General features: G+C 41.3%; 2 protein-coding genes across 9 annotated transcripts; one reads left to right on the top strand and one right to left on the bottom strand.

Annotated features, from left to right (window-relative positions):
• The first annotated feature begins 34 nt into the window (after positions 1-34).
• On the top strand, positions 35-24,150 carry SLC9B2 (solute carrier family 9 member B2). 8 transcript variants are annotated; one of them, XM_040699904.2, is made up of 20 exons: positions 35-104; positions 2,285-2,381; positions 3,882-4,065; positions 5,296-5,466; positions 6,759-6,833; positions 7,702-7,844; positions 9,688-9,815; positions 10,681-10,856; positions 11,389-11,495; positions 12,608-12,757; positions 14,952-15,060; positions 15,255-15,391; positions 16,389-16,450; positions 17,161-17,596; positions 18,879-19,037; positions 19,463-19,543; positions 19,679-19,939; positions 20,164-20,349; positions 22,258-22,417; positions 22,946-23,994. In XM_040699904.2, exons 2-14 carry the CDS (start codon positions 2,295-2,297, stop codon positions 17,453-17,455), a joined length of 1,824 nt encoding a protein of 607 aa, XP_040555838.1. In that variant the 5' UTR covers positions 35-104; positions 2,285-2,294; the 3' UTR covers positions 17,456-17,596; positions 18,879-19,037; positions 19,463-19,543; positions 19,679-19,939; positions 20,164-20,349; positions 22,258-22,417; positions 22,946-23,994. The 8 variants fall into 8 exon arrangements, with proteins under 8 accessions (XP_040555838.1, XP_025005723.2, XP_040555840.1 ...); XM_025149955.3 differs by lacking the exon at positions 17,161-17,596 and having other exon boundaries at positions 22,946-24,150; XM_040699906.2 differs by having other exon boundaries at positions 17,161-19,037; positions 19,809-19,939.
• On the bottom strand, positions 21,490-27,884 carry CISD2 (CDGSH iron sulfur domain 2). Its single transcript, XM_420668.8, has 3 exons — positions 27,714-27,884; positions 22,120-22,331; positions 21,490-21,852 (listed from the first exon to the last, which is right to left on the bottom strand). The coding sequence occupies exons 1-3, from the start codon at positions 27,814-27,816 to the stop codon at positions 21,763-21,765; spliced, it is 405 nt and encodes a 134-aa protein (XP_420668.1). The 5' UTR covers positions 27,817-27,884; the 3' UTR covers positions 21,490-21,762.
• Between the last annotated feature and the right edge of the window lie 29 nt (positions 27,885-27,913).

Raw genomic sequence — 27,913 nt, 5'->3', positions numbered from 1 at the left:
AGAGCTGCTCTTGCTGCCGGGCGTGGTTGAGCACATCGCCATCTCGGCGCGTTGGAGAGGCTGCACGGGGACATGGGCTTGCTCTGATTCCCGCCGTTCCACAGGTAAATCCCCGCTGTGCCGGCTGCAGCAGGGGGGGGAGGTGGGAGCCGCGCAGGGAGGAAGCGGGCTGGGGAGGCGGGGAAGGAGGTTACCTCAGGGTGCGCTTAAGCCTTCTGGGTGAGGGGTGATGATTGGGGCTGTCGCTTTGCTTTAATGCTGACCGTTAGCGGCTCTGGCAGAGCTTGCGGCGTTTCCTTTGCGTTGCTTTCTGTACGGTGCATGCACAGAATGGAGTGTTGACAGTCGCCAGGGCAATACAGCTAAAAATATCGGCGAGCACATGCTGCCTGTCAGTCATCTGTGGAGCTCTGCTTTCCCTCTTTTTAATTCTTTCCCATTCAAAACAAGTAAAATGAGAGGATCTAATAGCAACTATAATAAAAAAGCCTTTCTTCTTTCACGCTAAGGGAAGTATATTTCAGAGGGATGTAGTGAAATAAGCACGTTACTGGCTGGCTTCCACAGCATGGGCCTTAACGATGGAGTATGAATTCTGCTCCAGCTTGCTTCAGTCCACCTGATTTTATTTGCAAAGACATCCATCTGGAGGAAATCTATAAAACAAAGCCCTACAAAACAAAAACCAAGGCTGAAGGTGTGTCACACAACAAACAAGGGCAGGCTCACGCTGTCCAAGGCGTTAATTCCTACCTTGGAAAAGTCCCTGCTAAGCAGATCTTGCTCAGTCTTTTCTTTCCTTCACTCTGCTGTAAACAGAGCATGCCAGCCCTGAAGTTGTTGTGAGGTGGGCTCCTCTTCCTCACACATATCAGTGTATTTCATGTCAACAGGTATCTGACCCCAAGAATTGGGATAATCACCTATGCAAATGTGGATGAGAGAACAATCCCTTCTATCCCTTACCCATCCAGCACACCCACATCCTTCAGAATTAGAGTGATGTACAAATACCATGGGGAGAGATAACAAACCATTATGCTAGAACACACTGAAACTGTCCTTCTGTATTCTTTCTTTATGCCTTAGCTGTGTCTCAAACCAGTTTCATTCCAGGACAGCTCAAACAGAATCAACCAAGTGTTAAAACAGCCCCTGCCTTTGTTCAAGGCATCAATCTTTCACAGATCTCAAAGATATTATAAACTGAAGGCTTGATAATTGTGAGAATCAGGTCTGTGACTTGCTTCCAGCAATTCAGCAAGGAGGGAATTTCTTGGCTCAAATGTTTTGGTACAACTTGAGTGGCTTATGGGGCCTGAGAAATGGACTTCAAGAGAAGTACTGTTAGCACTGATGTGTGGTTGGTGGAGTTCCTGTGACAAAGAATGCCAGCAAGTCTTGTATTTGGGAATGCATGTGTAACTCTCACTGCCCCAGACTTGTGTTTAAATTTCAAATTGTAGTAAATTTGCACACACACACTCACAAAAACATTTAGTACATTGACTGATCAGCAGAAATTGACCAGTTAGAGTAGATACAATGATGATTACCTGCATTCAACTTGAGAATACCCTTTTCCATTCTCTAAAGAATGATCTCTGTGGGTTACGAGTGATAAAAAAGAGCCATGTTTTCTTAGTCTTGCCCAGGTGTAGAGTATAAGTTGGGTGTATTTTAGATCTTCAGTCAAACAGACATCTTCTGTTTCTGAGATACTCAGTCAGTGTATTTGAATGGTGATGTCAAACAGAATCATCTCCTTGAAAATTTCACTAAAAATCAAGCAGGGTCTGATCAAATTTTTAGCTAGGAAGAAAACATCCCTTGTGTGTGTGCTGTAGGAACTATGCTTACTATCAGTGTGAAATGGTCGCTTGCCTTGCCACGTGCACATGTTTTGTGTTGCTTTCAGAGCTTGTGGTCCTGGCAGGAGGTATTGGCAGTAAGCGACTTTCCTCTTGTTCTTACAGAAGGCATAAATGTATAGGTAGATATTGCAGCCATACTCTCACAGAGTACATAATAAGTTTGAGCAAAACATAGTGATTCTAAAACTTACATTTTTGTTAGCGTTTGACTTTGCAAACATAATACTATTTTTTTATTAGCATCTGTGTTTTGTCTTATATATAGCATACACAGGCATGCGAAGGATGTTAAATTCCAAAGAGGGCTCTGAGGGCTTCTTCACATTAATACTGATATACAGGGAAGTGTTGCCTCTGGAAAATGCTATTACCTGTTTCTCTAACTTTCCTACCTCTATTGCATTCCTTAGCTTTGCCACAATGATGAAGGAAGATATGGTGAATAAAGATTCTGAGCCGTCAGTATGTGAGAGAAATGGCATGATTCCCATGCATGAGAAAAGTGAGGTAATTAATCAGTGTTTCAAATTACAGCTTTATTTAGAAGAATCCTCCTCTTTCCCTTTTCTTGCTGCATCTGTCAAAAAGCTGAACAGAGCACAGAGAGAAATTTCCTCTGTGAGTATTTGTCATAATTAACAAACATTCTGTTTTAAAAACTGTATTAAGTTAGATTGCTGGAAATCACTGGCTGTAACTTCAGCTTGAACTGAAAAATTAGTCAGTTCAGGTTTCACAGCAAGCTATGGAAGAGAATTAAATATTTCTCTGCTTTCACATTGTGCCTGTCAGACTGCTTGCTGAAAGTAACTTGTGCACCTCTACCCTTTTTTCATCTAATAAATATTTTAGAAGCACAGTTTTAAACTTCCATATGCATGTTTCTGATGTTGACTTCCATAGTTTTAAAAAAGACTTGTGGTAAATGCAAGAATAAAATTCTTCTTAGAAAAGGTGCTTTAAAGTTAAGCATATGATACTGACTATAAAGATAAGTACTTTGTGGTGTATCTATATCTATATATATATATATATGGGAAGCTGGTGATCACAGGATAGGAAACCAAGTAATCCCATGCTTGAAAGCTCACAGGATTTGATGTTCCAACTGTGACTATGAGTAAAGGATATATATATATAAGACAGAAAAATAATGGGAAATGTGGAACTGCTACTGGGCGAGGGCCAAACCACAGCATGGGCAAGAATTCCATGTCCACACTATGACAACAGGCTGGCACAAAGATGAATAATTATAAAGGAAGATAGATGATTAATTTCTCAAAAATAAGGACCCTCAAATGAAGTGAGACACATATCCAAAAATGGTCAAAAAGCATACCGGTTATGAATATGGATATGTAGATGAATCAATATAAAAGAGCAGCTTTAACAAACTCTGTGCCTCAAGAAACCATTATTCAAGGAAGAATCTGCCAGGGTAGCATTTCTTCTTCTCTACTTTGACTTACCAGCTTGAGCCTTCCAGCTATGGATCGCGTGAGTAATGTTTGCGCTGCCATCTGTGTTGTTTCTTTCATTTTGATATAATCACAAGTGGGTTTGATTATTTTGGTTCAAGGCTTTGTAACAGAAGTTAATTACGAGTTATATTAAAGATAGTGCCTCATCTGGATGATGCTAATTGTTAACTTTATTGTAGAATCCGGTGTGGAAGCAGAAACCTACCGAACTGTGAAAAACATTGACAAACGTTTGGCTCATACACAAGACAAAGTGGACACAGGTCGTTAATGATGTTTTTTCATCCAGTGCCCTGATGTTGTTGCTGAACAAGTGCTCTGCAAATAGGCACAGGAGCTTTGTCAGACATGGATTTAAAAACAAATAACTAAGTAAATGACTTACAGTCTTCCATATGCACATCCTTCTGCCATATGACAGACAGGATCCATGCAGTATATCACAACTGGTTGCAGATATGTTGTATGCCACTGCAAATGCATACAGAGCCACCCCTGAGATAATTTCATTGTTTTCATTTAGGAGGGGTCAACAGTAGATGCCAAAGGTACTGATGGGAATATACAAACAGAAGAAACTGCTCTCTTGAATCACTCAGCTCAGCAGCCTCCAGAACCGATATCAGGGTCTTCAACACCTGCAGGAACATGGAGGCAAATATTTGCTTGCCCTCCTCAGGGTTTACTGTCTCGAATAGTAACAAGTGGTAAGTAAGAAAAAGATGATGCAAAATGTTTAGTTAAACTCAGTAGAAGGAAGACTTCCTAATTCTGATGGTTTTGGTGCAAATATATTGAGATGGTTGTAAAGATAATGTATTTTCCACAAACTGGATGGCTTTCTGTTGAATTAAGGCAACAAAAATGAGACTTTGCAGTAACACCTTCTTCTGTACTTAATATCCTAGGCTTCCAAAGCCAAGAATCACAATTCCAAGGCAAATTGACTCATTCTATTTGAGATTCGCCCTGCACTCTGAGCTCCCAGAACAGAATGGGGAGCTAACCAGTTATTTCAGGCTTTTCCAAACAAAAGATATTTTTTGTGGCTTTGCTTCCACATCCTCTATTCTCTCTCAATTGTGATTCCTAGGCATTATGTTTGGAAAACTAACGGTCTACAGCCACCCTCAAATAAGAATAGAAAATCCACCCTGAAAATGCAATACATTTTCATACGATTTCAAGAAGCGGAATTTATTCAACAAGTTCTGCCTTTGTGTCTATTCATGCCTGTTCTTGCTTTGTTACTGTAGGAACAGATTTGGGAAACTAGAAGGAGTATGCTGTTTTCACATATTTTATAATATTTTCAGATAATATTTTTTTAAGACTTTTCAGGACCTTTCCCTCCTCATTATCCCTCTTTGTTTACTGTGTTAATTTATACTACCTTAGGCTGCCCAGAGACATCACCTTCAGATTTTCATTTCCCAGACAATGCATTGCACAAACATATCTAGCCAAAAAAGTGATATGTTAATTCCTTTAGAAATGAGGACAGAACTGTGGTCATTAGCTGAAAGGCATACCAGGCTGTACGACAGCAGGTTCTTGCTGCAGTTTTTACTTAGCTGAAGGAAGATAGCACAAATGCAAGATGAGTGTTGGTGAAAATCTTTGCATTAAGGCTGGGACCTGTTCAATGCTTTCCACAGTGCCCTAAGGCTTACGCAGTCTTTTTTGGTCCCTAATGACTTTCCTGTTACCATTTTCAGAAGTGTCTTAGTGTCTATAAAATCAGAACATAGGCTTAAGGAGTGTCAAATATTAAACAAAGTGTTATGATTAAACTCACTTTTAAGGTACAGAAGTTTTACTTCTGAGATTTAATGGTACCTTTTTCCTTAGCAGAAAAAGAAATGTGACCTAACATTGAAATTGGTTCACTATTTATTAGAAATGATTGAATATTAATATTTCTTGTCTTGTTCCAGTTTCAGCTGTGGTCCTCATTTGGGCTGTGGTTTGGTCCATCACTGGGCCTGAATGTCTCCCGGGCGGAAACCTGTTTGGAATTTTGTGTCTTTATTTTTTTGCTGTCATTGGAGGTAAAATTTTTGGACTCATTAAAATAGGAACACTGCCTCCCCTCCCTGCTCTTCTGGGTAAGATGCCTTTCCTTCTTTTCTTTCTGTGTGGTTGTGGTGTTTTAACACTCAGGGGATACCTGCGGATTAGGCATGTTTGGATTAGGAACGTGCAAACTTCATAATGCCCAAATCTGTTACTTTTTCATGTGACTTGTTTGTGGTCCTTGTGGAAAAGGTAGAAAACTCCCCCCAGACTAGCTCAGGTGAAACTACCTGTATGTTACTTAGGCTCCTCCTCCAATTAGTTCTTTTTGGCTATTATAGTACTGTGATGCCAACAGAGCTGAAAAAGGTGGTCCCTTTGTTACGCTGAGCCAGTACATGAGTAGAGCTGTTGATACAGAGTAAAACTTCATGGCAGAGCAGGCTTCAAGAACCTCCTGTAGTGCCTTGAAGTGGTAACCTGCTTACTGTGGCGTCTCACAGTGGGCCCTCTCACAGGAGAAGTGCTAGATGGCTTTATTTGCAGCACTGTTCTGGCACTGTGTGTGTGTTCATGTACTGCTTAGTTCCACAAGTGAGAATAGATTCAAACAAGAGGGAGGGAAGTTTTGCATATGGCATGGCTGCCCATAGTAACACAGGCTTTACAAGCAGGGCCCTTGCTAAGGAAACACCTTAAAAAAACTCATAGAATCATATAAAATCACAGAATGGCTTGAGGTGGAAGGGACCTCAAGGATCACCAAGTTCCAAAATCTGACCATTTGGGTTCTGCTTTTTTCAGTTTAATCCGTATCTAAAAACTGAGTTGAGCATGAAGCTGCTCACCTGACTGAAACTTAAGCATGATGGTATGTGTCTGGTGAGTTGCTTAGGTTCGAATTAATTGTTCAGATCCATGGTCTGTGAGGAAAACTGAGCAATCTAGAGACAGAAGAAGAAATACACTGTCTCTTAATAATCTTTTTTACACTAAGAATATCATTCTTGTACTCTTGCATAGGAACTCTTCATTTCTCCTAGGTGCACTGTGTCTGGCTCAGCTCTGTGCACCTTATAGTGAGCCTCTGTGAGGAAGGGGGAAGGACACGGCTACAGAAATGGTCACATATTTTAGGTACACTTTGCAAGGAGGTTCTGCAGGCAACGTGGAGCAGAACGATGAGGATATCTTTTAAGGTGGTGTATTTTTTCTCTGATAAGCAACATTCTAGATCTGGGTAGATGCAGTCAATGGATGTCTCACACACACAAAAAGTGCAAAGAGCCACATGATCGTTATGCTAGCCTGATATAAATGTCACGAGGTACTGCAGACTAATTATGCCACTTTTTTCTTCTTCTTTTATTTTATTTTTTTCCGGGAAGGGGTGGGAAGAGCAGTGTCCCAAAGTTCAGTGTGTTACAGGATGAACCACCTCTGCAGCCAAGGCTTACAGGCAAACACACCAGGCTGTGACCGACCTGAGCACAGCGTTTACTTTTCATCTTTTTTGGTTTCTGCTTTATTAACATGGTTAATATGAAATTACAACGCAAAAAAAATCTGTGAATCATGGGGACCTACAATGAGTCTTTACAGAACTATAGTTTCCGTACTTTTCTGTATCTTTCCAGAGCTCCAGTTCTGATAGCTTTGCAGGAAGTCCCCAAGTTAAGCTGCTTTGCTAATATTTGCAAAAGGTTGGATCTTGCAAGTAGCTCAAATAGAGAATCAGAGCAAGTTCTTGTTATTTTCCCCTGTTTTCTCCTTTGCATAAAAGTTGAATTGCCTGAGCATTTTAAGATCTCCAAGTTAGACCATGACTAGCTGATTTAGATTAGATGTTCCAGTGAACTCAGCATTATGGTTCCTGTGGTACCTCCATTTCTGACAGGATTTTTTTTTTTTTAAACAATTTTGAACTTATGAGAGGAATATATAATATTAGATTACCCTCCTCTTTTCATGTAAAAAAAAAAAAAAAGTTAACAAGGAATATATCTTTAAAGGTCCAGAGGTGGTTTTGTTCATGGTAAGCGTGACCTGCACCTGGTGGATGAAGTAGAATTCTGTCATCTCTTGCTTGAGTTGCGTTTCAGCATCATCAGTGCTCATCGTTGACCTGGTGTGTTCTAGAAGTGAAGATGCTTTAAACATCTTCATCTTCTTACATCCCCATCTTTAAAACAAGGCTAATGATACAGACCAGGAGTTGTTTTGTTGTCTCTTGGAAATACATCATATTGTGTCAGTATTTAAAATGCAAGATAAACTTTTATCCTGCAGTCAGATATTTGACTGCGGTTTGTTTGCTTTCATTTCAGGCATGCTACTTGCTGGTTTTCTCATCCGAAATACCCCATTTGTTAGTGACATCGTCCAGATAAATCTGCGCTGGTCTGCAGCACTGAGGAACATTGCTCTTTCAATTATCTTGACCCGAGCAGGACTTGGTCTAGATCCAAAGGTATGGCACCAGCTGCTTCAGTAAGGCGAAGTATAACATTGATTCAAAAATATTGAACTGTTTGGTCTTAGAAGATTTGAAAATCAGAGCGTTGCAAAAAGCATAGTTCCTGCTGTATAGTCAGATGTTAATGAGCATTGTCAGGTGGATTTGTAGTGTTGGTGAGCTGTCAAAAAAAACACCTGAAGAAAACTGATTTTATGACTATGTATCCTTATCTTAAAGAAATTTCCTGAATTCTGTGAGCAGGACACATGAGGACATGCATTCAATCATAGACTGTCAGGAAGAGTTTATTCCACCTAGCAAAGTCCCTGTCAGTTTATTGTGACAAACTAAAGCAAGTAAGGAAGGGAATCCCTATCCCAGAAAGAGAATGTTGTTTGTGCTGGCACAAATCAAATGAACAAACAAAAATATTCTCTGTCTTTTTTGCTATTTTATTTTCTCTCTTTTTTTTTTAATCATTGTATGTTTCGTGCAAAGGTGTTAATTCTAAAGATGATTCCAGCTGTACTACAGAAGCAGCGCTTCACATCACTATGAAGTCCATAATGCTTCTGTGAACAGAATAAACAGTTCTCTTCAACACACCGTGAAACTTCATATTCCCTAAATTAATGACTGTAATGTTTGCTTGATCAAAATCAGCTGTCTGAAGTAAAGCTGTACCGTACTGACCCCTGTCTAAGTGACTGTTCAAAGCTTATATAAAATTTAGTGTAGGTATAGCTAGCTCAGGTCAACAAATCTGGTTTTCTTACCCAGTGTGAAATTTAGGAAGTTTCCAGTTTTCAGATATTTAGGAAAGTGGGTTTTGTCAATCTTGAAAATATGATTTTCCTAAGTATACTACCTTTCCTTTTTAAGAAGATATTGATGCTTGTATCATTAGCACAGCCTGTGCGTTGTGCCGTTTTGTGAGTATGTTTCTCTTTCTATTCCACAACATCTTTTTTGGCCAAAGGAGCTTCATCTTTGTCTCATTTGTCTTCCATGTGGCAATTGAAACTGTCATTTGGACTCCATATGTAGCAGCACTTCGATGTGCTTACAGCTGTTCCTTGTGTAGCTGAAGCTGTGAAGACAGATGCCAGTTGCCCTAGTGATTCTCAGCCCTAATTACACTGGGATAAACTGCACTCGTTAAAAACTGCAACTTGTTTTATCCCTATCAAAATTAGGGTCTTGTCCTAGCAGAGTCGTGTTTGTGACTAATTACTAAAAGCTACTTTTACAAGCAAATGCTCTCTTTTAGTGAAGTTTCTGGATAGAAGTTGCAGAGCCAGGTGGAGTTTAATCTACTCTGGGTATCAAGTGAGAGACAGCTCAAAGTAATGCATGGCTTCTTTCTCCAACTCTATGTAGCTCTACAAATTTTCTGGACTTGTTGAGACTTTGGGATCATTTCTGGGTTGCTTATGCAACTTGTGGGATGATAGCAAAAACTTCTGTGGACAGTGAAAAATTACCTCAAGCAACTGTGGGTGAGATAGCTGTGGTAAGAGTGCACTTTTCAAATGAACTGTAGTTGCTCCAGCCACTCCAGAGCTGTTTACTCTGCACAAGAAGCCAAAGAGAACCCTCTGCCCCTCCTTCCTCCAATGTGTGGGAACCTCATTAAACACAGATTTGTTGGATTTCACTGCCACACATGCAATTTTATATCCAAATCCACTTCTGCTTAAGCCTATCTCTGGCATAAGCCATGTAAAACTGTCATATCCTGTACTGCAACTTAGAGGGAATTATTTTAATAAATGATGCCAGGTCGTAAAAGTTACTGCTCTCTGTGAAGCCAGAGGTACAGATACTAATGGCTGAATTTGCTTTTATGTTGTAGGCTCTTAAGAAGCTCAAAGCAGTCTGCTTACGGCTTTCTTTTGGACCATGCCTCTCAGAAACATGCACTGCTGCTGTTTTTGCCTATTTACTCATGCATTTGCCGTGGCAGTGGGGATTTATATTAGGGTAATGTACTGCCTTTTCTCCTATATGACTTTTTTTGCAACAACTAGATAATCCAAATGCAGTTAGTTCTCTGCCAAGCAGACACCTCAGTTTTATGTCAGTTAGGAAGCTGTTCTTAACCCCTGTGGTTGTTTGCTTACCATTCATGTCTGACTCTGTGGCTAATTTAAAGGTCACATTTCCAGATGTAGAGAAGTACTTGCATCATTGCTCTTCTCTGATTGTGATCTGGGCACTTATAGAAGGAAGAAAGATGGTGCAATCCCTGGGTCTTTAGCCACAAGGCAGAGGGCTTTTAGGGAAAGAAAATGATACCGCGAGTTTGTGCTGGAATGCAGAATTTCCCCTTTGAGAAATTTATATAGAACAGTCTTCCTGCCACAAGTTGAAGATAAGGACATGGTATGTTACAGTGTGGAGTGATATCCTTGAAGAGGAAACTGTCCGTCTAGGTTCTATCCAAACTGCTGGACTGAGTCCAGACTGTATACTAGAAGGAGATAAATGAACTTCTCTCCTGCCACATGCTGAATTTTGAGAAGGAACTCACAAGTCATGAGCCTCTAGACCAGGTTCCTAAACTGGATAATCAAGGCATGTAAGGGAGAACTGGCTTGCAGGGTAGAGTCAAGTCTTAGTCTGTGGAGCCCTTGATTTTGAATATTATTAAGGTGAACGTGAAGTAAGAGGTGATTGTGAATCTGCATGGGAATATCCCTGCTTGTAATTAGCAAGGAGAGGTAGGGATGATATTTTATGTGAAGGTCTGTGTACTTAAAATTTAGAAGAAGAGCGATCATAATGTTTTGAAGCTTTTTAGTTTAGTGCTTGCTTTTTAGGAGAGGCTGAAATGCTGTGCTTTCAGTTTTGTTCTAGGTGCAGTCTCTCCCGCTGTTGTGGTTCCCTCAATGCTGATCTTACAAGCTGGGGGATATGGAGTGGAGAAAGGTGTCCCAACTCTGCTAATGGCAGCTGGAAGCATTGACGACATTCTGGCTATTACAGGCTTCAACACTTGCCTTGGGATGGCTTTCTCTTCTGGTATGCTAGTTAATCTCTAGGTGATGACAACCAGAACAAACTGTGGTATTTTGAGGAATGATTTCAATTATGATTGACTGGTTTGTGTCTTAATGACAGCTCCTCATGAAGTTTATGTATGGGGTTGAGTACGGATAGAGAAATTACCCATGATCAGAAGTGTTGCTGTAACTTCATCTGCTCTGAGGTGTTGGTCACAACTTTCAGAGAACTGTTTTATTTTATTTTTCCTGTGACTGCCAAGTCCGGCCCCTGTGTGCCCAGTATAAGTGGCCTCAAATATCCCTGGGTATGACAGTGCTCTAGCAGTGGCGTTTTCTCTGGCTTCCTTGGCACGCTTTCCTGGCATAAACAAAGAGAGAAAGTTGCACCATCCAGTTCTTTCGGCCTCATATGTTCTCTCCTTAGCCCCTTCACCCGTGTAATTTAGAGCGGAGACTGTACTGGAATCATTCTCATAGATGTACAGCATGGTTTGTGAGTGAAGGTTCTGCTTTAGGGTAACTGAACACACCTCTCTTTTGCCAAATAGGTTCCACTCTGTACAATGTGCTCCAAGGAGTGCTGGAGGTTGCTGTTGGCATAGCAGCTGGTGGGATTCTGGGAATGTTCGTTCGGTATTTCCCAAGCCACGATCAGGTAAAAAAAAAAAAAAAAGTTAAAAAACAACAAAAAAATGGTGTTATATAAGATATTATTTGCTTATGAATGTTATTTTTATATTATTCATTTCCAAACTTCATATGACACCTGTTGTGAGGAAGCAGTGTACAGCTCTAACAGCTTCTAGATTGCAAAGCCTACAAAGCAAGGAGGTGTTATAAAGATGATTTCTTGTGTACCGCAACAGTAGCAGTGTACGATCTCACAGTCCTTCCTGATGGAGAGCCTGGAACCCAGTTCACGATCCTGCACCCACTGGTGGTGGAGGGTGTTGGAAGTGCTCACATGGAAAGGGAAAAGGATATGATGCCTATTTCAGACAGTAGAATAGTATTCAATTAAATTGATGTGCAACATATTTACCTCTACTCATTTTTAATCTTAAGCCTATTGGAAACATTTTAGAGATGTGCAGATCATGAGCATGGGCATATTATCAACACTAATTAAAATGGTACTTTAATTAATAATTAAGCTTATATAAGGTGGTAGAGGAATTTACTATCTAGGATAACTACACAAACAAAATTGTAGAAGAAAACAGATATATTCTGGATACTGAAATCAATTTGGACAACAGCTGTTGCCATCAGTGGCACCAAATTTTCTTATTTAATAACATGAACAGTGTGGCACAGAAATCAACTGATAACCAGGCATGGGGAACAACTACAGAGATATAACTGCTGTGAAACTGGATTTGTCCTTAAAAACACTTAGTGGCAATGATTTAGTACCTCCTTGAATAAGCTCTAGCTCTTCACGGTACAGGTCCTGTTATCACAGAGTAGAAGCTGGAAGGTTAGAATAGAGCATCATATTCCTTGTAATGCAAAAAGTGTTTTGGCAGTGAGATTTTGGATGGGCAGAAGAAAAGAAATATTGAAACTTCAGAATTATAGTTTGCTAGGAATTAGTGTCCCAAAGAGCTCCTTAACTCAGCTGCATAGTTCAAGTCTCAAACAAGAGTTTTGATTCCTCCACAGTGGTACCCTCTGTTACCTTCAAATTAGTAGATGTAAACATTCTCCTCCATCTCCAAAAATAAATTTACTTTTTTGTTTGTTTCTTCCTTTACTTGCTTGCAGGCATCTCTGCCATGGAAGAGATCATATTTTGTACTTGGGCTGTCCATGTTTGCTGTTTTTGGCAGCGTCTACTTTGGCTTCCCTGGATCAGGAGGGCTCTGCACATTAGTCTTAGCTTTTATTGCCGGCGTGGGATGGTCTGACGAGAAGGTGAATGTTTACACACACCATACCAAAACTCCTTTGAATGCACAGCTTAGCAGAAGTTTGGATTTCCGTCAGGAGTGGCAGATGCCCATTTGTGTAGATTCATGCGAATACTGATAGGAAAATAAATGTAGAACTTTTCTTAAGCTTCAGTGTAACAGCTTCAGTGTACACATACATGTACCATGTATGTGGATGAGGTAACATTGTACTGACAGTAAAATGCTCACCAGCTTCTCTCACACATCAGTGCAATACCTTGTAAGCCCTTTAAAGGTGAGCTAATTGTCATGGCACTTGATGTGGAATCTAAAGCTTTGTCCCAGCTCTGTAACAGTCTCTGCAACCTTACACAGACATTTAAAGATAAGTTTTAATAATAGATGTCCAAGTACAGTTGTGCACATGGCCTCAATATCCTGAGCTTTTGTTCCCTGTGATTTTAGGGGATGAAATGGAAAGCAGTAATTAACCGTTTTATTGTCTTTCCCAAATCCTAGCAAGTATATTCTGCATAAATAGAAAGCAGGGTGCCCGCACTAAGTGGTGATATGAAGCCATACAGAAACCACACAAAAGACTGTCTCTGAGCCACTTTATTTTAGCTCTGAAGCCTGTTCCTTCTTACTATTTTTGCCCTGCTGATTTTCTGTATCTTGGCATGTCTCACTGCCCCTTTTGCTTGATACCATCTGTACTTAATATTTGAGGGCAATTTTTCTTTCCATAGCTGTTGCCTTGCAACATGCAGTAGGAGAAGGGGAGAAGAGGAGAAAGGAAAGGGGATCAGATATATTATTATCTCCATCTAGAACCTGGCCTCAGTAAAATCTCAAGATTTGTTAAAGTAACAAATAAGAAACCATGGTTTCTATTTAAAATACTACGTTGTTGCCCAGCTTTAAAAGAAGGGGAACTTCAGACTTGAAGTAGTTAAGAACTCTACAGCTCATAAAGTTCACTGTTGAAGGCTTTTAAGCCACTTCCAAAGGAGAGTCCTTACAAAAGTGTATGCAGTCCATAACTACCTACTTAATTTAAATTCTTTTGATCAGTAGGTGAGGCTGCTTGATGATGATTTCAAATGCCTTAGCTCTTTTTATCACATGCAGCCAGAGAGATCTGCTTACTGAATACTCAATGTTACCAAGATTTTCCTCCTGAGCCTCACAAAGGCTGCTGATGCTGTCTCTGGTGGAAGTAAACAAATGGCATAAGCAGAGAACAAGGAATATTGTACCTGTTGCTGAAGTAGTTAAATGAGCAGTAAACAGGCTGAAATCATGCTACCATCTGTGAAAAGAATTATTTTTTTCCAAAGAAAGCAGAGTAAGTTAGCAGGGAGAAGTGAGGCAAATAAAGAAGTTTACAGGTCTGTGTTTCCACCTCATTCTCTCTAAGGTTACATAAGGTTTGGTATTGCAGTTATCTCCACTGTTCCGTTGATGGAGGAGCCAGAGATGCTACCATGTTGAACAGTCAGTCCCAGAGAGAATATGAGGGACAGGACACATCTGGGCCACACATCCTCACACACTGCAGCCTGCATGTTCATCTGCTATTGCAGACCCCACTTCATTTAAAAAGCGCTGTTAGAGATGGTACATGTAGCTCTTCAACTAAGTGGAAGATTCCTGTTTACTTTGGCAGCAGGTTGTTTTAGGAGAAGTACTAGGTGTAAAGTTCAAGCACAAGGAGAAGAGGTAGCTTTGCAATCATAAATCACACAGAGACATTCAGCATTTTTTATTGGTAAGGGATTTCAGGCTCACTCAATCTAGCTTTGCTCCTGCTCATGTGGAGATGGGTTTCTACCTGAGTGTGGTGTGAATAGACATTACTGAAACTTTTCAGGGTCTGACTCTGCTCAAGTACAGATGGAGGAACAGGCCTGAACATGCAGTTCCCAAAAGCTAAGCAGTTACATTGCAAAACTTTTGAAATTGCATTTTCCTAAACAGTGAAAAGCAACTGTGCTTTATTTTCCTTCTCCAGGCTACAGATTGCTTTAGTACTAGATCAAAGTTCACCATAAACTAGGAGTCTAAAAAACAATTCTGGAATGTATTTATGATAAGTTCTCATTTTGCCCTTTGATGAATTAAAGGTGTCTGCTTTGGTTGTTGCTCTTTGGGTTGGTGTGTGTGTGTGTGTGTGTAAATTGATGGATTTTTTTTTTTAATTATTGCTATTGCAGAAGGAAGTAGAAAAAATTGTTGCCGTTGCTTGGAATATCTTTCAGCCTTTTCTTTTTGGATTGATTGGAGCAGAAGTATCTGTTACATCTCTCAGGCCTGAAACTGTTGGTAAGATCTGTCAGTAGTTATCCAGTTTTATTTCTAGCTTCCAAAGAGTCTCCAGAAAGAAATTTTAAGTAAAGCAGTATATGTCTGACAAAAAATAACATGCTGAAGTCACTGTAAAGCTATGATGTTAGAAGGCTTATTCCCCTCAGGCACCTATGCACAAAAGTAGTGAGACGTATTTGTCTTTGTTGCAGGGCTCTGTGTTGCTACACTAGGTATTGCCCTAGCTGTGCGAATCATTGTGACATTCCTGATGGTGTGTTTTGCTGGGTTTAATTTCAAGGAGAAAGTATTTGTCTCACTGGCGTGGATTCCCAAAGCCACTGTCCAGGTAAAGCAGCCCATCATCATTTTCATTTCAGGCTAGATCTGTAGTCTTTAGCAAAGCCCTTTTTCACTAGCGCAGCCTTGAACAGGGAGAGAGATTGGGTTAACAGCAGAGTGCAGTATGTGGACAGTTCATATTCTGAATTGCCCTGTCTTAACTCTGCTTGGAAAGGGCACAGGGGAACTGCCATATGAGGGTTCTTTGCTTGCAGCCTGGGTCATGCTCTCAATAATGATGGTGAATGTACATGTAAATACTTTATCACAGAATAACTGTTTATCAGTTACTGAAGATTATTGTGCATTTGCATACAGATTTTGAGGACTCCCAAAGTTCAAAAGTGTTTCCCTCTAATACCACATAAAGTGTTCACCAGCACAGTTGCACTTGAGGCTTAGAATGGGTTCTTATTTCGTGGTTGTTTTAATAATGGCTGGCCTGACAGGCTTATTGCTAGAGAAGCCTCAGGCTGGTTGCATTCTTGCTCAGTGATTGTTACATCACTTGGACTTCGCCTCAAAAGTATGATTATTTGCAAGCAGAAGTTAATAATCGGCACAGGCAAGGATTATTGCAAGAATTGTAAACTAATCTTTGTGAAGCTACTATTCATCAACTGCTGTCAGGACACATTCTCAAGGTATGGGATCTTAACAGCTCCACTATGCAGTGTGCTGGCCTATTCCATTAATTACACATTCTGCAGAAATGGATAACGTCAGCTAAGCCACGCTCCTCACAGGAGGGAGCCACTCAGATTAACTCATTAGCCTAGGAAATTCAGAGTAGCCAAGTGAAAATTGTTCATATAGGGCTGATAGAACCCTTGCTTTTTCATATACTGCCTAGAAACTAAGGAGCTTGAATATATTATAAATGTTGAAATGTTGAATTTATGTTAAGCGTAGACTGATGAGTAGTCCCCCCTTTTTTTTTTTTTTTTCCTGTTTCACTGAGTAAGATTACTTCCTTCATTTCAGTGATCCTTTCTTTCCTATAGGCTGCAATAGGTTCCCTTGCCCTGGATACAGCAAGAAGTCATCAGGATGAGCAACTGGAAAAGTATGGAATGGATGTACTAACAGTAGCTTTCTTGGCTATCTTGATCACTGCTCCCATTGGAGCCTTGGTTATTGGCTTGGCAGGGCCCAGACTTTTGCAGAAAGCTCAGACAAAACACGAGGAAAATGAGGAAGGCGCTGAGGCTGGAGAAGAGCCAGAGGACTGTGAGCCTTCATAAGACAGGCATTTACAGGAATGTGGTCCTTCAGCCCTTACGCTTCTGTTAAGTAAACATTTTGTGTCTGTAATCTTTCTGGACAAAACCAAAACAAGTATCGGATATGCTGCTATTTTAAAAGCAGATCTGGTGGAGTTTGTATTACAAAGTACTTTTGTGTGTTGATGGTGCCTTAAGAGATGAACTAGGTAAACATACAGCAAGTAGGCTGACTAGGCAGTGAGTCACTCTGAAGTTAGCAGTCTTCAGTTAGTAAAAATGTGTGGGTGTGAGGCCAGGGAGAGGATCAGAATTGTTCAGGCATGGAGCGGATCGTTAGGTGGATGAACAGAAGAAAATGGAGACTGATGTGATAGCTTCTTGATGATTAGAACTGGGCTGTAAGATGACAAGTTCAACAGCTCAAAGAATGCAACTACTGAATTAAGAGTATTGACACACAGTGAACAAATCCTGCCACAGACTGATGGTTCCCTCTCCTTCTTCACTCGGTTTTGAAAACCTGCCTTTTTCCATTGCTGTTCTTTCACAGATCTCACACATTCCTTTGCACCTTCAAGGGACTGTCAGCTCCGGTCATGGCAAGAAGCAGCAAGCAGTACTTATGTGCTGAAAGAGGCAGGTCCATTGGGGCTGTGGTAATAAAGGAGTACCCGGTAAAAAGGACCAAGCTTGAAAAGAGGATGAAGGAGGCTCTAAGGACTTTGAGAGAAAGTTATATGGGATTGGGATGGCTGCTTCTTGGCAATGTGTACTTCAGCCTTTGTGCAACTCTGTGTCAAGCAAGGGAAAGCCAGCTTGTCAGCCACTGGGAGCGTGTGCTCTAGGACAGGAAAGAGCTCCCCTCTGATGGAGCTTGCTGGCGTGGCAATGCCAAAGTAGGAACGAGTTGTTCCTTTCTTCCTCAGCTCCTTCCGGGAAACCTGACAGTAGTGACAAACCTCAAACCAGGATTTATGGGTCAACAGGTATCTCGTGTTCTAAGTTTATACTCGTGTCTATGAAAATGCTATGATCTGGTCCTTCACACATCTGCATTTGCTTAACTGTAGCAAAATAAAACAGGTATTTACTAAAACCTATCAAGTTAATGCTCATTTTTCCAGGAGGTAAATGGCTGGGTTTGTTTTGGAGATTGGAGGCCTCTTAGATTTGGCAAGGTGTTTTTACTCTGATCAACAGAGAAATAGAATTTAAATGAAGAGCCAGGGGAAAGCATCACTGAGAGGCATGTAACAAAGGGAAAGGAGCCCCACCGCACCTTCCTCCAGAAAGAATGACATGCTGTCATGAGGAAGTAGTGAGCATGTACCCACCACTTGTGTGGGTCTTTCTAGAAGCACAAGTTGTGTGCGGCTGTGGATCACAGTAATGACTGGCAACACTCATCTGGAATCTCTTGCCAAAATATTTTACTGGAGGAGCAAAAGGTTCAAACGTTTTTTGGTGTGTTCTTCTTTCTGTTTTAATATTGATGCCCTCTGCACAGTCAGTACAATATGGTTCATATTTGATCTTCTCGTATAACCTGTTACCTTTCTCTTCTCCTTGACTTTCCAAAAGCCAGGAACAAACCTCTGTTGAAGAAAACCCTGCTCTTGCCCTTAGCTTTGGTACCAGTTAGGGTTTAGCATTGCCCTTTATGAATATCATTTAATTCTTCTTGCTCTGCTACATTTTGGGTGAGTAACTAGCTCTAAGTAGGTCATTCCCTGCTTTCTGAATCATGGAATCAGTATAGCGTCCTTCAGAAACCGAGTTTTATTTAGTTATTTTTAGAAAAACAGATTTGAGATCTAGGAGGACAGTGGCTCCCCACAGAGTTCTACAGTATAGTTCATTGAGACTGTTTTACAGAATACTATTCAGAATGTATTTGACGTGTCAAGATATTTTGGTTTCTGTAAGGAAGCATTATACAGTTCTATTTTAGTTCCTGTGTTTTTATTATGCAACATAAAAAAGAAAATACCTTTAAAGGAAAACTGTGAGCCTGTATTGTATGGAGTATGTGTATTATGTCTCTGTATACGCATAATAATGAGTATGCGTGCCTTTTCATATGACTAGTTCTAGCCAGAAAGCAAAGTTCTTAAAAATATTTAAGGTTTGTGGCCTGCAGTTCCAGCATAGAGATAAACACCAGGAAATCCTTGGGTAAGTGTTCCCCTAGCAGCTGTGAAGTACAATTACTATTTCATTTTCTCCAGACTTCCTTACCATATATGCTGCTGTTCTCTCCACTTTTAGGGAACGTACAATCTTCAGCCAGTGCTTGTTCTCTGTCAAGAGAAGAAGGTGCTCTCAAACTGTACAGACTGATGAATAGTTCCCGTGCTGCACAAGATGGTTACTGTGTCAACCACTGACTTCTGTGCCTGTCCTGCCTACTGTGCATGGCTCATTGAGGTACTGTTGCTTAAACAGGGATAGTTTTATAAGGATCTTATTGCATTTGGAAAGTATAGTATCTGCAGACCTAATTGGTAAAGTGAGGGAATTTGCTGTTCAGTTCATCAGTGGCTGCTTATAAAATAATACATTCTATGTGAGAAAAACATCCAGGAGAAGCTGTGTATAGTTTGACTTTTAAAAAGTTTTATAAAAATCAGAACTCTCCTTCAAGGAGTGATCACTGCACCACGTTTGGAATGTGTTCAGCAAGAGGGTAAGCATTATAGCACAGCACGGCCCTGGTGGCACACAGCGGGCAGAGTTAGAGCAGGCAGCAAATGGGAAAAGACGGAAAGGGGCCACCTGGAAGCAGGGAGTAACATGAGCCAGGGATGAAATAATAATGTAATTATAATCACTGTATTCTCTTCCTTTTGCAGCCAAATTGACCATTCTACAGAATTTAGATGATGCCTAGAATTAATTGTGACACACTCAGGCTGTAGTATGGCCACAAAATGGTAAATAATAGTTTTTGCATTTTAAATGGAGTGCAAGAAATGAAATTTTGTGCCAGATGGTGCTTCAGTCACATTTGCTTTGTGTAATAGTTGACATAAGTTAGACATAGTTCTCTAAATATATTTGTTTTGCAGGTTCATTTGTAGTTCATTATAATGATTGTTCAGATTCATAGTGGAAAGAGAGGTCATTACTATTGTTCTAGTAGAGTAAGGCGCTGTGGTACGACATAACACGTCATGCTTTCCCTGACTTTGCATCAAGACAGAAGATCTGCTCTGGTCTACTGCCTGCGTCCTGGTATTTATCCCTGCTATTATCCCCCTGCATGGAGCTTTCAACTAAGGGTAGAAAAGTCACCCAGTGCCAAGATGTTACCCAGCACACGTTAGTAGGTAAGTAACGGGTTCAACTCTATCACTGCTGAGATAGGGCTTCGCAGGCACTTCAGTCTTTAGCTTAACCTCGCAGACATTAGAGAGATAATCTGAACAGATAAGTTGTGAGGCTGGGTGGTGTGTTTTTCTTTTTGCTGTAAAGACTTGCATTTAGAGCACAAGCTAACTATTAAAGGATTCAGCAATATTATATATATTTTTTTTGCATCTGTCTTCCAAAGGACATCATGTTAAGTGAAGAGTGAAACAAGAGGTACAGCAGGTACAGACACCTAACTTCCAAGGACTCTTGAAATCAGAGAGGATGATAAAGGCTCCAGTATCCTCCTTCATCTTGGGATGCATTTTGCTGCCCTTCTCAGACTAATGTGATGTGAATCCATTACACAGCTACTTTTACCTGGCAGGTAGGCTGAAACAAAACTCTTACTTTGATAAACAAGAGCAGAACAATTCTTTGTTTGAAATTTCTATAGCCAAAACACTACAGCCAGTGTAGTTAAGCTTTTGTTTACTTCAGTTTTATAGCTGTACTTTTACAGGCAGCACTTGCAGAAAATGAAGGGATTTTTAATGCCAGGGGTATGAAAATTACTCCACAAAAAACACACAATCCCCTTGCTAGGGCTCTTCGCTGCACCTAACTAAGGCCTGCTCCAAAGCCACTGCATCGAAGAGTGAAAACAGAGCATAATACAAGACATTTACATTACTGTTCTTCCTCTGTAAGTGTTAGATCCTAATACACTAGTGTTTACAGGCTGCTTTCATCCATTAGGATAAGGTTCCCATGAAACATTTAAACAAAGATAGATTGTACTGTGGTTTCAATACACTTTGTAAAAGCAGTCATTTAACCCACAGTCTCACCTTAATCTGCCACAGTTTGTTGCGTGGTAAGAGCTTTAAGCACCTATAACCACACCTGTTAAGAATGCAGGGACTATCTCTATTAGTTCCACCGCTGCTTTGACAGCCGTTGTGTGAGAACTGCTTCCTGAGTGTTTCAGCACTGGGGTGATAAGCTTTGGCAACACTGTGCTGCTCCGGGGTTTCCCCCCCTCCCTAAGAACAGGTCAAATGAAATGCTTGTTAAAGAATAGTCAAGGTCTTCCCTTCAGACAATTATCTAAAACTGGGGCATGGATCTAAAGTTCTACTTTTAAACAAACAGTCTTTCATTAAAGAATAAAGCACTTTAGGAGAATTAACGTGGAGTCTAACAGCTGAATAAGTAGCAATTATTTACCTATATCTGAAGTTAAGCCAGACCACAGCAAAGTTCTGACTTGCCCTCATAATCATTCTGAGTCAGTAACATGCCAGGAACACAGTTCTACTTCACTTTCTTGGTTCTGTCATTTAGCCAACTCCTCCTATGAATGTCCCTGCTAAAAGAAATAGCATCTGCAGTGCAAGTGAACTTTCAAAGACCAAATCTGTGTCCTCCTCCTGCGGGGCCCAGAATAAAGGGGCAACATTACTGGTTAACCTGCTTACCTAGAAATAGCGACATCTTTGTTACTGCATGGTCATACAAAAAGGGCTTAACTGTAGGAAGTCATTTTATTGTTGAAATAAATGACTTATTTACAGAAATAGTTACTTTACAGTTTTACAAAGCAGACATAATAATTCTTAGAATAAAGTATCAAAACAGTGACAGATCTAGCACTGTCTACATGTAGTTTATCCCAAAAAAATCTACAGCAATCATTGGACTAAATCATACAAATCACCAATAATAATAAAATGCTGCTCCTTGCAACTACAATGGTATAAAAGACTTATCAGTCACGATCAAGTGGATTAAGTATTTGCTATACTTCTTTCTTCTTGAGTATTAGTGGTCCTACATTATCTCCTGTTAATTCATTGTGCTTGTTATGAGAGCCATCACAGACAGGGAACTGGAAGAAAACAAACATGAGAGATTAGTACATCTCAGTACAGCAATTACACAGTGATTTTCACAGTTCTTCCTTTGCTGAGAACACATTATTGAAGCTGATAGCTCCTCCTCCTATGTCCCATTTCAACAAACTCCCTTCCCCTGTCAGGCCTGTGACATGTTACTAGGTTAAAAAAAAAGCCTTGCTGCCATCCACCACCACAAAACTGATAAAAAAACTGCAAATTTCATGCTCTCATCCTGAAGTAGCAACAAGGTATCTTACCGTCTTAGAACGCCAACACCTGCAGTAAGCTTTAGTGAGACACAGATCTTCGATGTTTATTTCATTCACTACTTTTGGATTTTCCTTCTGGATCTTGAGGTTAATCAAACTATCTTTTTGCTGTTTCTTCTTGGGAAGGAACGGACGAACAGCGAGGTACCCAAGCAAAGCCAGCACACCCAGGAAAGGCAATAACCGCAGCCATTCTGAAACTGAAGACAAGCGGAATTTAGACTGGCTCTCGGCACCGCTTCAGCCTAGTGCAGCATCAGCTATTCTCAAACGGTTTGGACTTCAGGTAGGGAACAGGACTGCAGAGTCAGCAGGGCTGAAGACAGGTGAGACTCCACAGGTAAATCAGAAAACAAAAGCAGCTCCAGGTTACAATTTGGGTTTTATCATATTTGAGATACAAACTGCACTCACAGAATTTCATCTCAAGTTCAGTTTTAACACTCTACAGAATGACTCAGTGGAAGGAAATAAATTCAAAACTAGTAAAAGATGTACTAAAGTAAGGAACTCTGAAATTACTGCAGTTCTGCTCCCCTGAAGTCAGAACCAGCATGGACTAGCAGTCTGGGCATGACTACCCATGGGAAGTTACTAAAAATTCAATGCTGCTATCTTACATTCTATATATGGAGAACTATCCATGTGTTTTATAATTCATTTTTTTATTGCTTATTTCAGATTTTTACCTTCTTGAAGTTTTCCTTGCTTGATTTGTTCCAAGTTTTGTTTAGAAACTTTTGGCAGATATGATACAGATAATGAAATAAGTACTAGCAAGCCTTCACCAGTTTTTTGGTGCTTTATTTTTCAGACCTCTGTTTGCTCAGGGATCTGCAACCAGTTTCTACAATGCACATACAAAAAGAAAAAGTTCAGAGGTGGGCTGAGTACCTTCAGATAAGTCAAACCACAGAGAATGCTTTTTACCATGTTGAGAAACTTCTAAATACACGTAAGAGATTCAAGTATCCCCTGCAGACATAGCAGCCTTGCTACATCATTAGAAATCTAGACATACAAGTTTGAAGATTTACTGAACTTGGAAAGAAAACATCAGCACCTGCCAGAAGATCTATTTTAAAGGTGGATAAACTTTTCCAACAAAGCAAGCTGTGACAATGCTCCAGTGTCATTTAAGTATGCATGCAGCATTAGAGAGAACATTCTTCTAAGTTTCTGAAGAGTCAAAGAAATGGGAAGATGTTAAAAAAATATTTTACACTGGGAAACAAAGAACTTGAACGAGTTGGAGCACAAATAGCTGCACAAGCACTCTGTAAGAGAAGACATTGTAATCAAGACCCTCTTTTAAATGACTCAGAATCAGAACATAGCAAAAAATTTGTTCTACGCTTTGTTTTTCAAGATTAAGGTGCACAAGAAAGAAAATGCAAGAGAACAAAGCTGAAGATGCTAGGTAGACTGAGAGCTCTCAAATCATACTAGGAATAAAATTAAGCTTCACAGAACGGCAATAAAGCAAAAGCTCATGCTAACACCTTTCCAGTTATGATGCAGTGGCTCCCTCGTAACAGTTTGAAAGTTCTGGCTGTACCACATGTGATGAAGATACTTTGTGGGAATAGTTTTGTGTTCTTCAGGCTTCCTCTAGTCTTTCAAGTGAAATCCGTGCTTACTGGCACTCATCTGGGAACACACCACAACTGTATAAGTGACCACGGCACTGCAAGAACGTTCAACACAGTCCTTCCACACTTGGATTTGCAGTGGTTCTTACGCACAACAATTTTTTTATAGAATTTCCCATGAGTAACCACAATAGACTGGTCTCTGTTGTTCTTTTCTCAGTTCCCTCAACACGTTTTGGGCCCTACAATAAAAAACCTAACTAAAAACATATAGAAGTATCTCAATGCTATATAATCTACTGTGCTTCCTGAACAGCAGTACTTGTTTTTCTTTTCTGTCATTACTGTAAATAAAAGTGAAGGCAAAAATTTAAGCAGTTCCACCCTCCTGGAACAAAATGGTGGACAAGCTCATTAAAAAATATATATCAAAAATCACCTGAATAGAGAGAAACATTCAGTTCTGCACTACAACAGACAGCACAGTCCCACCAACTGCTGTGTATTTAGTTCTTTCCCTGCCCACTGTCTGAAAGCATAGGGTAATGACAGAAGCCATTAAGGCAAACTTCTCACAGAGTGTCTTGAGAAAAGAGATCTGGCAAGACGGCTAGCCAGGCTCTCACCCTGTACCATACCCAACCAACCAAACACAACCCCCATTTTATAATCTGCTGGCTCACTGAAGTACCAGTATCAGAAAAGACTTAACATCTCAAAAACATTCATGAGCTGTGTTAGGCCTTCGAAAATACAAAGTAAACGATAACAACCAAACACACAATACATCTCAGTAGTCTGAAACTCTCTAACAGGACAACTCACTGGGCCACCAGCCATTTCTATGAAAGACTCTTAACCACTTGAGTCGATCCAAATGAAAGAGGAAGATGGTAGCTGTAACGTTTTAGAAAGGAAACTAGAAACAAGTGGGAATAGGAAGTACGAGGGTATTACTTGTCACAGTTATTATTTAGCATTTGTATCACACTAAGAACTGATAAAGATTACTCACTAGTCAGTGACTTATTTGGATACTTCTAATCTAGATGTCTTTGGAAAACCCTGTTGCACCATGGTATATGTTAACTGTAAACTGACTTAACTATTGCCACAAGACTGCCACAGGATCATACTTTCTGCTTGAAAAAAGAACGACCATGCTTCTAGGGCAGGAGAGACAAGATACTTTTACAAATTAAACAAGAAAAAACAAAACACCACGGACCTGTGGACTGGGAGGAGTAGGGAAGCAGGAGAACCTTCACAGAATCACAGAATCACAGAATAGCAGGGGCTGGAAGGGACCTCTGGAGATCACGTAGCCCAACCCCCATGCAAAGCAAGCTCCCTTAACCAAGTTGCATAGGTAGGCGTCCAGGCAGGCCTTGGAGTCTCCTTCTCTGGAGATGTTCACAACCACTCTGGGCAGCCTGTTCCAGTGCTCCATCACCCTCAGTGTGAATTAGTTCTTATGCACATTTGTGCAGAACTTCCTATGCTTCAGTTTGTGGCCATTTCCCCTTGTCCTATCGCCACACACCACTGAAAAGAGTCTGGCGTCATTCCTTTGCCTTCCGCAAACTGGAACTGGTTGCCCAGAGATGTGGTGGAAGCCCTGTCCCTAGAGACATTCAAGACCAGGCTGGACCAGGCTTTGAGCAACCTGACCTAGCTGTGCATGTCCCCATTCATTGCAGGAGAGTCGGACTAGATGATCTAGGTCCCTTCCAACTCCAAGGACTCTGTGATTGCTATATAAATTAAACACAAAGTTCTTCCAAGATCATGCAGTCCAACCGTCCACCTACCACCATTATTTCTCCACTAAACCATATCCCCTGGTACCATATCTAAGCATCTCTTGAACACTTCCACGGTCAGTGACTCCACCACCTTCCTGGGTTGCCCATTCCAGCACCTGACCACTCTTTTGGAGAAGAAATTTTTCCTAACATCCAACCTGAACCTCCTTTGGTGCAATTTGAGGGCATTCCCTCTCAATCCTGCTCCTTCTCCTCAACACTGTAAAAGATGACCCACAACACTGTCTTCTTCCTGCCCGGCAGCTTGTCACATGAAAGTCCCTCTTAAAATATACACCAAGCGTGAAACATCCCTCACAGGGCTGCATCATGGAAAGGAGACTACCACATAGGTGCTCAGAGACCTTAAAATCCTCTTTTCTCACTGCTAGCACATGTTATTCTGCAGTTGATTAGTATTCCAGTTTAATGAAACGTATCAGGATAGAAGGCAAAGCTGGCATGAGACAACTCAATTCGTTTTGGAGAACTTGAGAAGGGAAAGGCAAAGCAGCTACAACAAGAAACTGGAAGAGGCATCTAAGCAGCAGTGCGATAATTCAGATATCCGCTTTCAAGCCTAAGGTCACACAGATTCTTTCCCTTCTCCCTCACTGCTTTTACCTTCAGAAGTTTTGCACACGATATTAAGTCTGCCCCTCCCCAAGCAAGCAGTTTTCCATTATGGCCTGGTGAGGTCACAACACACAACAGGTGTCTCAAGGTTTGTAGTCGGCACGCTGCAGTAATACCCTACAGGAAAGGTTCTTCCCTGCACTTTTGGTCAGTTGTTTCTAAAACTGATGCACTACAGGAACTGAAGCTGCATCAGCCTAGAAGCTAACAGAGGTTTATAGAATGAATCAATAAAAGCACTACGAAGCAAAGCACAGCACTGTTTCCAGTTTGAGTTCTGGCTTGCCTTTGTGAACAAGGTGAATGCTAGCAAAGTGTTCTGCAGTGCAGATCCCTGGCTAAGTTCAGCAGATGCCACCAAAGGACAAATATTAACACATCGTAGATGTTTTAAGATCAATGATATTTCTCTCTTAAGGAGTCAACTGTTCGCTTCTTCCCCTCCCTCCAAATTCAAGCAAGCACCTACCAGTGGAAGGGAAAAATATGACAGCAAGCTAGTTTTATTGAAAAAAAAATAAAAAACTTCTGACCAGGGGTTTTAAAATTAAGTCCTATCATTGCTGTGCAGTGTGAACAGAATCTGCACATTAATCTTGTTACAAAAACATCCGAAGAAGTGAAACAAGGTGAGGTTAAGCTCAGGTATTATTATGCTTAAACAAGTCATAACTAGGGCTTGAAGTTAAAAAGCAACGAGTTAACTAGGAAACTGCCAAAAGCTGAGGGTACAACAAGCTGCCCTGTTCTGCACCTTGCTGTATCCCTCTCCTCCAAGTTCAGAACAGCTGAGTTTCTCCATTTTTTTTCTTTTATAATTGATGGCATTTCCAAATGAGAGAGTGGTTGTGCAGACGGAGGAATGGTTCGTTAGGAGCAGTTTCCTTGTCCCGAGCAAGGCAGTACAGCTTTTACATTTACAAGGAGCACGAACACGCTGCAACAAGTATCCAAGCATGGTTTTCAGTGAAACCATTTTGCAGCAGTGCTGAATTCACACAGCTCAACGCTGCAGGAAGAATACATGGGGTTGATTCCACACTTGGAGGACCTTCTCTATTCCCAGATAGTTGGCTGGAGCACTCGCTTCTTATCACCAAACCGACCCCTTTCTCGGAGGCTCTGCCTGCATTACCGCTCCACGCTACATAGCAGGTTCCCAGAAGGAGCTCTCTCCAGTTGTGCTTGTTAGATGCGTGCAGACCCTTTTAAGCAAAGGGAGAAGCGGGTTTGGGGCCCGCAGGCACAGCGTCTCGTCGTGCGGACACTTCAGCTCGATACGCTTCAGTCTATTCCTACAGCTTCCTCTGGCTGCTACCATTATGTCACAGTGCATCCTAGCCCTTGCCGGGCACCTTTCCTTCTGTAACCACGTAACGGCAATGTAATGCCCGCGGATCATCCCTCCCCCTCCGGAGCCCGCTCGGCAGCGGCAGCCCCGGCCCCGCCGCAGGACCCACCCCTCGAGACGGCCCCCGGCCCCGTCGCGCCCCCCACACCGTCCCCGGCGCAGGGAGGACGGCGGGGAGAGGGCCGGGCCTCCGCCTACCTGTGAGGCGGAGGAAGCCGCCGACGCTCTCGGGCAAAGGTAGGCGCTTGAGGTAGGCGGGCAGCTGAACCTTAACGATACGCGCCAGGCTCTCCAGCACCATGGCGGCGACCCCCCAGCAGCAGCGGGAGGAGGGCACGCGCGACGGCCGTTAGCACCGCCCGCTTCTTCAGCCCGCCCCCGTCGCGCATGCGCCACGG

Source organism: Gallus gallus, chromosome 4 (assembly GCF_016699485.2).
Source record: "Gallus gallus isolate bGalGal1 chromosome 4, bGalGal1.mat.broiler.GRCg7b, whole genome shotgun sequence".
NCBI lineage: Eukaryota > Metazoa > Chordata > Aves > Galliformes > Phasianidae > Gallus > Gallus gallus.
Note: the sequence above shows the minus strand (reverse complement) of the source record. Positions and strands in the feature narration are given on the sequence as shown.

Coding starts and splice junctions, on each gene's coding strand:
- SLC9B2 (XM_040699904.2), top strand. CDS start 2,295: ATGATGAAGGAAGATATGGTGAATAAAGATTCTGAGCCGTCAGTATGT. Junction 9,816..10,680: donor CAGTGGGGATTTATATTAGG/GTAATGTACTGC, acceptor CTGTGCTTTCAG/TTTTGTTCTAGGTGCAGTCT. Junction 15,392..16,388: donor TTCCCAAAGCCACTGTCCAG/GTAAAGCAGCCC, acceptor TCTTTCCTATAG/GCTGCAATAGGTTCCCTTGC.
- CISD2 (XM_420668.8), bottom strand. CDS start 27,816: ATGGTGCTGGAGAGCCTGGCGCGTATCGTTAAGGTTCAGCTGCCCGCC. Junction 22,332..27,713: donor CGGCTTCCTCCGCCTCACAG/GTAGGCGGAGGC, acceptor GCTTGTCTTCAG/TTTCAGAATGGCTGCGGTTA. Junction 21,853..22,119: donor GGTGTTGGCGTTCTAAGACG/GTAAGATACCTT, acceptor GTTTTCTTCCAG/TTCCCTGTCTGTGATGGCTC.